Source organism: Pteropus alecto, unplaced genomic scaffold (genome assembly GCF_000325575.1).
Source record: "Pteropus alecto unplaced genomic scaffold, ASM32557v1 scaffold39, whole genome shotgun sequence".
Taxonomy (NCBI): Eukaryota; Metazoa; Chordata; class Mammalia; order Chiroptera; family Pteropodidae; genus Pteropus; species Pteropus alecto.
The window spans coordinates 13,696,539-13,709,040 of record NW_006443568.1 but is presented as its reverse complement, the minus strand read 5'-3'; the positions used below and the strand labels follow the sequence as shown (position 1 = coordinate 13,709,040).

At 47.0% G+C, this 12,502-nt stretch overlaps 1 protein-coding gene across 1 annotated transcript; it reads left to right on the top strand.

Moving 5' to 3' along the window:
* The first annotated feature begins 1,879 nt into the window (after window positions 1-1,879).
* On the top strand, window positions 1,880-6,475 carry PLA2G5 (phospholipase A2 group V). Its single transcript, XM_006924492.1, has 4 exons — window positions 1,880-1,919; window positions 3,119-3,263; window positions 5,573-5,679; window positions 6,351-6,475. Exons 1-4 carry the CDS (start codon window positions 1,880-1,882, stop codon window positions 6,473-6,475), a joined length of 417 nt encoding a protein of 138 aa, XP_006924554.1.
* The last annotated feature ends 6,027 nt before the right edge of the window (window positions 6,476-12,502 follow it).

Sequence of the window (12,502 nt, the reverse complement as noted above, 5' to 3'; positions counted from 1 at the left end):
CAGAGGCAGTGGAGTCCATTCAATCAAAAGAGTAGAGTCACAATCCTGGGCTAAATCCTTGGGCAACTCACTTCCCCTTCCTGAGCCTCGATTTCTTCCTCTGTAAAATCAACACCTGCTATTCTCTCATTCAACAAATGACTGTCGAAGGGACAGACACTGTGCCAGCGGGTTTAACAATACGTACCCGCCAGGATCATCGGAGGGTTTATAGAGACGGCGGACAGTGCCGGGCACGTTGCAGGTGCCCAGTATGTGGTTGTTGGTGTCTTCTTCCTGTCGCAGCTCCAGGAAGCAGCTGAGAAATATTGGTGTGGACGGGTAGGGTCTAGGGCCCTTTTCCTTGACTATTCAGTGCCCTCGGAGTAGACACCATGGGTGGACAGAACCCTCAGGAATGTCCTTGGAACTCAGAGGAACTGTTGGACAAGAGATAACATGGAGAAGCTATCCCAGATGCCAGGAGCCCTGGGGAGTCAGAGTTTGTATGTTTGGAGCCAGGCTTTGGGAGGGCTCAGGGGTTCGGGGCAGAACACTGTCAGAAGTGACCACTGAACTTAGGGATCGGAGATGGTAGGGCACCGAAGGGGACATCCTGGCAGAACAGAGGCCAGCTGAGCGACTGTGGATGAACAAGGACTTTGGGATCCAGAGAGGAAGGGACACCAGTAACGGAGCCTCTAAGAGGCCAAGTTAGAATCAGGCACTGGCCTAAGACCCAGGGAATCTCCTCTGCCTCCTGGTTGTGATTTTATTTTATTTTATTTTATTTTTTGTACTCTAGGCCAGCGACTTATGGGTCTGTTGGGGAGGGAAGCTGGGGCCTCCAGGCCATGGGGTAGAATTTCATGGCGCAAAAGAGGGAGGCTGTGTGGTGCATAGAGGGGCACACTAGGCCTGGCTTGAAATCCTGCCTCCACTTCTTACTAGCTGTATGACTTCTGGCAAGTCCCTTGAGCATTCTGAGCCTCCATTTCTCCACTGGCAAAGCAAGAACAATGAAATGACCTTTCCAAGCTGTCACGAGTGCCCAGTGTCCACCTATTGTAGGCACAGTGCCTGGGACTGATGAAAATTTTAAATTTCTTTAAAATCGGAGGGAAAAAATAAATATAGTAATGATGAATCTATAATAACGAATCCAGCTTGGGTTGTATTTGTTCTTATACCAATGCAATTGTAAAATATACTTTTAAAAAGTTTTTTTGGGGGGAGGGGGGAAGGGGCCTTTGAAGGCAAAAGGGCTTGGGACCCACGAAAGCCATAATGAGGCCCTGAAAGCCACACCACATAGAGCGTGGTCGCGCTTCATTCTCCAGCATCTCCTCCCGGCCGGGCTCTCTCCTCACTGCTGGGAGAGAGGGGTGAATCCACTGGCTTCTTCCCTCAGAATACCAGCAGGGAAGACATGTTCGAGCAGACCCTCGGCACCATAAGATAAAAGAAATCTGAGACTTAAAACCTTCAGTTTCCCTTCTGCCCTCGCAACCCGCACCAGGCTCTCCCCTTGTCCAGGATTCTTTTCTCCCTGCCACGTCCAGGGTGTATCGATTTCTGCCCCTCAGTTGTGCCATTTAAGAAACCCATTTATTTCTCTGGTTTCTTTTAGCCATTGTGTCAGGGGCATTTGTGGTCAGGTGCCCTTGTGGTGGGATGGTTCTCTCTCGTCTCTACTGGGGACAATATCCCTCTGCCCCCAGGGACCCTTTGGATCAACTCCTTGTTCAGCCTCATCTTTTCGGGCTGCGGTTGCCCGTTTACTGCCCAACGTGACAGAGTAGGGACTGGTGGGAAGCCAGGGGTGGGGTCTGAATGGGCCAAGGGGGCATCTCCTGGTAGGGATGTCATGGGATGTGTTTTCTTTTCCAGAATCCCAGAGATGAAAAGCCTCTTGACCCTGGCTTGGTTCCTGGCTTGCAGTAAGTGCTGGCCCCATGACCACAAACTTCCGTGACCTTCTACCCCCTAGGAACAAAAGGGTAGTGAAAAGGAATTAATTTTGAATCTTGGCTCTGCACTTACTGTGTAGACATCAGCAAGAGCTTTTGTTTCTCCCAGGCTCCGCTCCCTCATTTGTGACATAGGATGATATTTCGCCAACTGGCAGGGCTGTGGCAGGATTCTAGGAGGTGATGCATAAAGTTTGTTATGTGGAGAACATACTGCTTGTATGCAGGAGGCAGATTTTTTGTCCCATGTAAAACAAAATAAAATAAAGCCAAAACAAAAACAAAATAAAAAAAAAACAGTCTTCTTAGATAAACGTTTCATTCCATGATTCCTGGTCATGCTCTGATCCAGCCTGTCTTGGTTTTCTACACACCCTATCTGCTGCCACCTGCCAGCTGGAGGTAATTGCACAGCATGGGGGGTGGGGGAGCCCAGCTTTAGGCTCCCGAAAGGCTGTCCTGCGCTTCAATGTTTCTCTCAGATCTCTGGAGACTCCAGGAGGGGCGGGAGGCCCGGTGCAGGGAGTGAGCCGCTGGCCCACTGCGATCCCCTGGACAAGGCACTTTTTCCATGTCTCAGTTTCCCTATCTGTAAGATGAGACAGCTGGCTTCAATGATCTCTAAGGGTCCCATCCTGCTTGAAGATTCTGTGGCTTATGTTTTCATGGGTGTTAGTCGGGGGAAGAGGGGATGCGTTGTCAGGGGAGACAGAAAGAGTCTGTCTGCTTCATAGAGATGCCGTGCTAATGATACTGAATATTTCTTGGTTGCTTACTATGTGTCTGCCACTGTGCTCGACATCTACATCCTTTATCTTAACCCTCGCGACAACTCCAAGAGGTAGGTATTCATTTTAGGCCCCCATTTCCACGTGAGGAAACCAACGCTCTGAGAGATAAGTGACCTATTCAACATCATACAATGAATTAATGGCAGAGTCAGGGTTTGAACCCAGGCTTGCTCATTCTCCAAGTCCAAACTCTTAACCGCTTCTCTATATTGCTTGCCTTCACCTTCCTTGTCCCTTCCTCGCTAATGGGGAGGATAAAAAAGAGACACTAGGGTTCCTCCAAGTCCTAGGGTGGGAGAAAGGGCAGGAGCATGCTGAGAAATTGGGCCTGTAGAAGGCACGCCTTGGTTTCACCTGGGGCTGTGGGCTGTCTTTCAGGTGTGCCTACTGTGCCGGGGGGCTTGCTAGAACTGAAGTCGATGATCAAAACGGTGACAGGAAAGAATGCCCTGATAAACTACGGCTTCTATGGCTGTTACTGCGGTTGGGGAGGTCACGGGACCCCCAAGGACGGTACAGATTGGTGAGTCGGTTATCATGACGGCCCTTTGTGCTCCAGGCTCTGTGCCCACATTATCTCGTTTAACTCCGTGTCGATTCTGGAAGATGAGTAAATGAGAAAATGAGAAAATGAGAAAATGGAAGCACCATTTTCCAGATAAGAACACCGAGTCTCAGAGTTTAACTGACTTGCCCAAGATACATCCAGTAACTCCTCAAATCTCAGTAGCTTAATATATCCGATGGTCTATTGCTACGTAACATATCACCCCAAAATGTAGTGGTTTAAAGTGATGATGACCATTTGTTTTGCTAAGGATCTGCCATTTGGGCGGCGCTGGGTGGTTTGCCTTATTTCTGCTCTACCCGGCTTGGGCATTTTGACTGAGACTGGATGATCTAATATCCAGATGGCTCACTCCAATAGCTGGCAAGTTGTCTGCTGGCTGGGAGCTCGGATGAGGCTGGAGGCCTCATCCCTCTAACTCAGGCCTCTCCAAGGTTGCTTGGATTTCCTCACAGCACGGTGACTTGGGTTCCAAGAGTGAGCGCCCCAAGACTGCAAGGCAATAGAGTGGCATTTTTATGATTTAGCTTCAGAAATTTCATGGCGGTCCTGCCAGTATGCTCTTGGTAAGGCAATCACAAAAGCTTTAAAAGGAAGGGGACCTAGTTTCCATATCTTGATTGGAAAATGACAAAGTTCCAGAATATGTGAGATGGAAGAGATTGTTCTTTGGAAAATACAAACTGCTGGGTTAACAATTCTGATACTGCTAGACACGTGTGATGGAACAAGGCGATCAATCAAGCAAGCAAATGGATGGCAGATGGTTGGAGCCAAGTTTCTCACTGCTGGAGCAGAAGTTTACAGACGAGCAAGGAAAGGATGTGAGAATGATCTATGTGGTGATGGATTAGAGTTGGAGACTTCAGTATAAACTCCCGTTCAGCTTAATATAGATACAGATGGTTACATATAGAAATATGTATGCACATGTGTATACACAGGGCTTAATATAGACACATATGTTTTGCTTTGTCAGCCGAGAGGACTTAAAAGAAACAACACCTCTAACAACAAGCAACACCTAGTGTGTAAATCTGTTTTCTCATACCATTCTCTGATAAAAGGAAGCAAGACTTCTTGGGGAAATGCCTGATGCTAGGACTAGAGCAGGAAATATGCAAGAGGAGCCTGGAGGTCCCTATAATGCCAAAAAGTAAGAAAGTGCTCAAAGAGAACCAAAATAAATAAATAGAGAGATAGATAGAGAGATAGATAGATCGATCGATCGATCGATAAAAAAGAAAACAGACCCCACACCGATAGGGATATGTTAAAGAGTACAGGCCCGATGACCAAAGCTGCAACAATTTGACCAAAAAAGTAAATGTATAACCCCAGTTTTGTCATGAGAAGAAAAAAAGAGAATCCCAACAGTAAGCCATCCTACAAAATACTTAACCAATGCATCTTAAAACTGTCAACGTCATCAAACCTAAGGAAAGTGCCACAGCCAAGAAGAGCCTAAAGAAATATGACAACTGAATATCATGTGGTGTCCTGGATGGAATCTTGGAGTAGAAAGAAGACATTAGGTAAAAACTAAGGAAATGTGAATAAGCTATGAACTTTTTACAGTTGATGAATCAATAATGATATATTACTACTTAATTATTTTTAAAAATTTCAGTTAATATATCAGTATTAGTTTGTGAGTGATAACACATGTATCATATTCATAATATAAGAGGTTCATAATAAGGGAAACTGGATGTGAATGAGAACACGATGTATACTCTTCTACATTTTTCTGTAAGTCAAAAAAAGATTTTAAATGTAATCTGCCACATTAGCATACTGGAAGTTTAGTTTTTGCTCATTGAACAGTTCAATCGAACATGTCGATTCTGGGACCCAGGTTCCTTCCATCTCGTGGCTCTCCATTCCTAAGGCCTCAGAGTCCTCAGCTGGATCATCTTCATCCAGCTGAGAGATGGAGAAAGGGGAGAAAGTGGAGGTTTTTGTGAGTAGGTCTGGAAGTGTGGTACATCACTTTGCCCATATGCCCCGCCGGCTGGAACTTAGTCACGCGTCCACACCTACCTACGAGGGAGGCTGGGAAATGTAGTTTCGTTGTGGGCCCGGGAGGAAAAAGCAGGTCAGTGAACTGCTAGTCAGTGGCAGACAGCCCTAGTGAGAGAGCAGGGAAGGAAGTGCTCAGCCATATTATTAGATTCTTTCTTTACCAGACCACACCTATGGTGTGGCCTCTGCTTAAGTGACATGCCCCTTCCCCTCAGGATCTAAGTGTCTTGCATTGACAGGTGCTGCTGGGTGCATGACCGCTGCTATGAGTGGCTGGAGGAGAAAGGCTGCTACTACCGGACACAGTCATACAAATACAGAGTCACACGGGGCCTGGTAACCTGTGGTAAGGCTGGGACTTCCCATGCAGGTCACTGGAAGAGCCTGGGTCTCTCTGCTGGCTCAGTTCAGCTGCCCTTAGAGATCAGCCAGCCTGTATCTTCAGGGAGGAAGAGCTGGGGGCAGGAAAATCGCAACTGTATCCAACTCCTGGGGAGGGGCTGGAACATCTTACACTGAGTATTCACTAGGCGCCAAATGCTTTGCATACTTCTTTTTACTTGCTCCCTGAAAATACCCAGTGAGTAGGTTTAGTCTTCTCATTTTACAGATGAGAAAACTGAAACTCAAAGGCTTGCCAGTACACATAGCTAGCATTGGGATTCAAGCTCACATCCACCTGAGTTGAAAGCTAAGTATGGGTATGGGTGTCTCTTCTCTGAGAAGTGGGGTTCCTCCAGAGCAGGGCTTGTCTGTTCTCCATCAGACTGGGAACTCTCCGAGGGGAGGAGCTGTGTCTCCCTGGACAGCAGCTGTGTCCTTCCATCAGATTATGCATTCCGCCAGTGTAGATGTAGACGGTGTAGACGTTGTGCCTCACTCATCAGACTGAGAGCAGGAAGCAGGTTGGGAGTATGCTCAGCCTAGCGGCGAGTCCTGATGGAGGCAGGCTGGGGAGTCAAAGCCGGGAGAGCGTACCTTCCCTTCCTCATTCTGCATTTGGCATCCTGTTTGCAGAGCTCGGGCACCTCTGCCAGGTGAAGCTCTGCGCCTGTGACCGGAAGCTGGTCTACTGCCTGAATAGAAACCTGAAGAGCTACAACCCCGGCTACCGGTTCTTTCCCAACATCTTCTGCACCTAGTCGCCCTCGGGGGGCTCCTCCCAGATCACGACTTTGCTCCATTCTCCTACAGCATGGAGCTCGCTGACGCTGCTGCGCTCCTGGGAGGGGCTCCCATGTCTCCGACCTTGTTCTTTCTTGATGGTCCAATGGGCTTGGAGGAGCCCTACGGCCACACTTCCCCCTCCAGAGAATTCCAAGAGAGTGATTCTGGTCATAGGACTTGGCAAGGTCAGAGTCCCTGGCCTCTAATTGTGAGGTCAGTTCTTCTGGTGCCCAGAGCTCACACCTGACCCCAGGCCAGCTGTCCTCGCCTCTGAAGATAATGACCCTTCTTCAGGAAGAAGACTTTTCTGGATGCATTTACTTTTTAGTTTCTGCAGTGAGATTATCATTACCACCCTCTAGAGAGTTTTACTCAAGGAAAAGCAAAATTGACTCCACAAATCTGACATGTAGATATTAAATAAAATTCCTTCTCATGACTAATAAAAACCAAGCAGGCATTTTCCTCTGCCATGGGGGATTGCCTGTGCCTCCTTCTCTGCCACTGGGGCGCTAAACCCAAAGTTAACCATGTTTTCTCAGATAGAAGGTGCACGTTAGCCAACAGAAGGTTTTCAGGGATAAGTTTCAGGCCTTCTTTGAGGGCTCATCTCCTTAAACCTTGGGGGTCCTCTGGAGCCAAGCACTGGGTCTCTTCCTTGAGGGGCTGGGGAATAGATGATTGACAATTATGCCAGCTTGGACTGGAGAGGGCTGCATTCAAACTCTAGCTTGGCTTCTTCAGCTGGAGGGGCCCAGCCCATTTCTGAACCCCTCCAACTTTCAGTCTCTTAAAAAAGAAACTGTAATGTTTCTTGCAATATAAATTGGGAAACCCAAAGCCACCTCGATGCTGACACAGGGTTGCTGGGATTCTGGGATTTCACAGAACAGGACATTTCTTTTAATCGGGTTCAGGTATGGCGTTTATTTTTACCAAAGAACATTAAAAACATTAAGAACTCATCTAGCACTTTATAAAAAAAAAAAAGAAAAGGATGTTCTAATACCAAGAGTTCAGGAAGAAAGGACATATTTCAAAACAAAGGAGAGTCCTGTTCAAGAAAAGGCCTTTGGTTTTCTTACTGTGACAAACCCCAAAATAACCACATGATAAATGGGATCTATATTTAAAAACCTCCAATGTCGAACATTTTCTAAATAAAATTTAGTTTTATGAGATTACCCTGAAAGTACTGGTAGTTTAGAAAAGTCTTTTGTGGTCTCATGGCTATATTTGACAGTATAACACAGAGTGGGGCTCAAATGTCCAATTTGCTCATGAAACATTTTTAATCAAAGCCATTGTCCAAATTCATTTTTAAACAGATACGTAGAGGAAATGGGAAGTTTCACTCCTAATGCCATTTCTTTTCGATTTCTATATTCTGGATGATGGAGAAGAGACCCAGTCCAGGCTTCTCCCTTCCCTTCTGGGTCAGGTGGCAGGCGGGGTGGCATCTTGCTGGTAAGTTCTGCAGGAGGAGCTGTGGGCAGGCCCTTCTTATTGGTGCACCTCCGCTCAGAGACCCAGTTTTCCGACAGGTATGGACAGGCATTTGTGGATGAGGGATGCTGTGAGATTTTAAAAGTAATATTACAATCTGACATGGGTTCGAGCTAGAAGAGTCATTTATCTACCAGGACACTGAGGTCCAGAGAAGTTAGGAGACTTTCCCAAAGTCACACAGCGCATCGACAGCAGAAGTAGGATTAGAACTCAGATGCTGGTTCTAAATCCTGGTCTCTGACCACTTTCCACTGTCTTCAACTCCAGCCCATGGAGAGAGAAAACAAGACCTGGAGCGATTCAGGGGCTAACCTACATCGGGGTTCTCAGGAGAGCCCCCTGGATTCCAGCTCCATTTCTTCTCTGCTCTAACTGCCTCCCGGGATTCCAGAGTCGGTCCTTGGGTGCTTAGCCTGGCTGGGGCTCTGGGCTTCATCCTCAGTGGAGCGGACGCCACTGGGGTCCTCCATATCTGGTGCCCTGGAGCCACCCTCACTGCCATGAGCAACTCTGGGGAAATAATCAAGTCACCACCGAACCTTGGGAAGAGGTGGTCTCCTTGCTGTTTTATTTGACTATCTCTTGGCTGGCAGGAGAACCATCAGGAAGGCCATCTCAAAATGGCATAGCCTCCCTTTTAAGGGAGATGCTGAAATGTACAGAGCAGACCGTAACTGCCTCCCTGAGTAGAGTTTTATGTATAAAAGTAGGCAGATAACACCAAAGCAGACATTCAATAGACAGGTTGCCTTATAGATATAGGCCCTTCACTGGCGATTGAAATTGATCCTGCCAGGTGGCCTCCTTTTGGTTCTCTCGTCAGCGACTTGGAGGTGGTGAGATGCTGAAGGGTGTTCCAGGCGGTCCCCTTGGATTCCCTGCATACTGGCAGTTCTGGTTTGCCCAGCAGCACCAGCATAAAACAGCCTCTCATAGATTGTTTTACTGGCTCACACAGTCACAATTCCAATGAACAAATCCTTTATTTTAGACATAGGTATCCCCCTACTAGTTCCGTTCCAATAAAATTCTGGTTGAGCCGGCAGGCTCTCCAGTGCCCAACAGGAGGCTTGCTACATAGCAGGTGCTCAACAAGTGTTTGTTGAGTGAATTAGTGATTGAATGAACAAATGATCAGTCCCTGCCCTCAAGGAGTTCACAGACCAGTGCAGGAATAGGAAATGAGGAGCTGGGCAGGTAATACAGGAGTGTTGGCATTTTGACCTCTCTGGTGGGGCAGTCGGGACAAGCACTGGGATCACACTTTGGCTTCCCAGTCACTGATGTCTCCCTGAGCTTGCGCTGGGTGAGGGGGTGGGCAAGCTATTAGACTTTCATGCTAGGCCATGTCCTTAGGGGGCCAGAGGAGATAACTCAGTGCCCTAATGTCCAGCAGGGGGTGCAGATTTCCTGCATGGCTCGTTCTCGATAATGAGATTCCAGCCGCTGTATGTGTCCAGATGCTGCTGCAGACATAAAGACAACTCTGCTCACACTTGCAGATCTGCTTCTGGCACTTGCTCCTGGGACCCGTACCAGCCTGAGGAAGGAAACTGGAATGCTCGCCTCTGATTAGGCACAGAGACCCATCCTACCCACATGCTACCCAGGTGGCAAGAGCCCTCTTTCTTTCTTGCTGAATTCAGAAAGCCCATAACTATGCAATAAGTGAACACCTGGCCGGGGGTTTGTTATTATCAGTCAAGGCCCTCTATCCATCTTTTCTTCCATGCTCTCCGAATGCATCACTCCCTTCCTCTAAGGCTTCCGTGGCTCCCCATTGCCAAGTTCTTCAGCCTGACATTTAAGGTCTTCTGCCGCGTCCTCTTTCTACCCTACTGCGTGACAAGGTCCGGAGATGGGGACAGAAGCTTCAAGGAATGCATCGTCAAGAACGAGGACGTGGCATGTGTGTAGGGATAATTGGTTTCTTAGGAACGATCCTATTAATAGGGAGAATTTGGGTAGCACAAATTCTAGTAAGTGTAAACGCTGTACAAGTGGATTTCCTCAAAATTGGCTCTGAGGAAAACATAGTAAATTCCCCGCGTACGGAATCAGCTCCAGTCACCCTGACGTGTCCAGAATGCGTAAACCCTTTATTTGAACAATTATTAAGAGAAATTCCTTTTGACACGCCTCTTAAAGATGTTATGAATAAATTACAACAAGCTGAATTACTAGAACCAGCTTATATTCCTGTTCCCATGCAGTTAGTAGAAAAATTAGTAAAGGATAAGAAATTTACTCATAAGCCTGTGCCTACTATGGAAAGGCCTCCTTTTGTGGCCTACTGGATAAATGGAAAACTCTGGTATCCACCTAGGGGGGCTAATAGTATGAAAAGATTACCTGATCCTCCTTTGCCTTATATAGGAGCGTATAATGAAGATAGCATACATATGGTGAATAAAGATAGAATTCATGTGCCTTATAGTAGTTTAAGTTTTATAGAAAGGCTGGCTAGGTCAGGACCTCCTTAGTGCTTAAAAAACAAAGGAACAAAAACTTAGCTTACGAAAGCAGCTTTGTAAAACTGATTTTTATAAATATTTTTCTCAATACTGCACCAAGGAAACTTTTGAACAGCTATGAGAAAGGTTCAGCTTGAACTTTAGATAATAGCATAAATCAAATAGCAATTAAAAGATTTCTTCAGGCAGAAAGAAGAACAATGTCTGCCCACAAGCCAATATTTGCTGTTATGAATACCTCCATCTGTCACCTTTACTTAAGTCAAACTGTATCTTACGTAATAGATATAAGAATTAAAAGTTCAGATTGTTGCATCAGGTAGTTCTGTTCTAATGACTGAGAAAAGAATGGACTAGTTCATCATGAATATTAATAATAATATACTCTATAAGATTTTCTGCTTCGCCTAACCACAGAAATTTAACTCCCTACTACCTTAACCACAAAGTATAATCGAATGCCAAAATAGAAAGTATAAAAGTTGTACTCGAATCACAATAAAACGGAACAGTGTCACACCGCCTCTGAGTTGTGTAGTCGACTGTCTCCCGCGCCGACGCCTTGCCCACCTTCGGGGCCCCCTGGAGCCCGTCGTGGCTGGACCGCGGCAGTCTTCCACCTAGAAAGTGATTCAGGTGCCTCCAGAACCCTCTGAGAAGCACAGAATTAAACCCTGTCTAGCTGTAAAGATTTTGTACCCAAACCATTCAAATCCCTCCTGCGCACTCAGTTGGGTTCACATTCTATTTGTCCAAATTTTGGGGACAAGACACCAGATTCTAGTCCTGCCTTTGTACACGTCCTGGGTGACCTTAGACAGCCACTGACCTTTCCTAACCTCAGCTTTCCCATTTTACAAGATCAGATTTGTAAAGGTCGAATCCTGTGTGTGCGCATGCACGCGTGAGCTTGTGTGCGTGTGTGTGTATGTGCATGCATGTGTATCTATGTGCATGCATGTGTTGATATAGCACAAGTAGTAAAGTGCGGCTGTGTTTTTATTGTGGGTGTGTATTTGTGGGTTGACTGGGTCTGGGTGTAAATTTTATGACATTCTGTGGATTTCCAGCAAAATAACTTGAGAAACCCTTGTTCACATGACCTCTCAGGGCCCACTTGGCTCTGAACTTGCGGGCATCTCAATGGCTTCCATGGCTTAGCCTTCATTATACAAACCCTCAAAGGCTGCCCTGGGGCTCGATGCCCCTAGACTCCCTCACCCTTCTCTTCCAGCCTTAGATCAGACCCGGACTTCTGGACACAACTCTCCAAGCCTGTGATGGCATCAGTCCCTGAATGTTCAATAACTACCTGGCATGGGAACTGTGCATCAGTGCAGGTGTTTGCATCCTTGTTAGGTAACAGAGATCCAAGCCAACGAGTTTAATCTTGGGGAGCTAGTGTTAAAGGGCTTTGGAATCAGATGGGGGCTCATATTGTGACTCTGCATATTTCCTTGCCATGTAACTTCAGGCTTGTGATTTCAATTCTCTAAACTTCAGTTTCCTCAGCTGTCGAATGGGCTAATAACACCTTCCTTGCTAGGTTGTTAGGAGTATTTGATGATACGATGCACACAAATTACCCACTGCAGTGCCTGGCATACTAGGCGCACCCAATAAATGGTACCTGTCATGGCAGAGAACCATCACACCCAAGCCCAAGGGTTTTGGTTACAACAGGTTAGCCCTAAACATGAGCCCTTAGGGCCAAGGCAGAAGGTGGCCCTTCTCCTTGTCTTCCTAGGATGCCCAGTGAAACACTTACCACACTGGATATGGCTGCTGGTGACGCTGTGGTTATAGCAGTCCCATTTGGGGAGCAACTGGTGAGCTCTCAGGAGGAAGTAGCAGTAGCCATGGGTGAAGCAGCTCCTGTGGGGAGACCTAAACTGGGCTCAGGGCACGTGGGCCTTGCAGCCGGTCCAGAGGCCATGCATTTCTGCACCTCCAGCCATTGTCTGTGCTCTGCCCTGAGCCTGGAACAACTGTCCACCTACCCCACCATCTAAGTCCCTC

Coding starts and splice junctions, on each gene's coding strand:
- PLA2G5 (XM_006924492.1), top strand. CDS start 1,880: ATGAAAAGCCTCTTGACCCTGGCTTGGTTCCTGGCTTGCA. Junction 3,264..5,572: donor CCCAAGGACGGTACAGATTG/GTGAGTCGGTTA, acceptor TTGCATTGACAG/GTGCTGCTGGGTGCATGACC. Junction 5,680..6,350: donor ACGGGGCCTGGTAACCTGTG/GTAAGGCTGGGA, acceptor TCCTGTTTGCAG/AGCTCGGGCACCTCTGCCAG.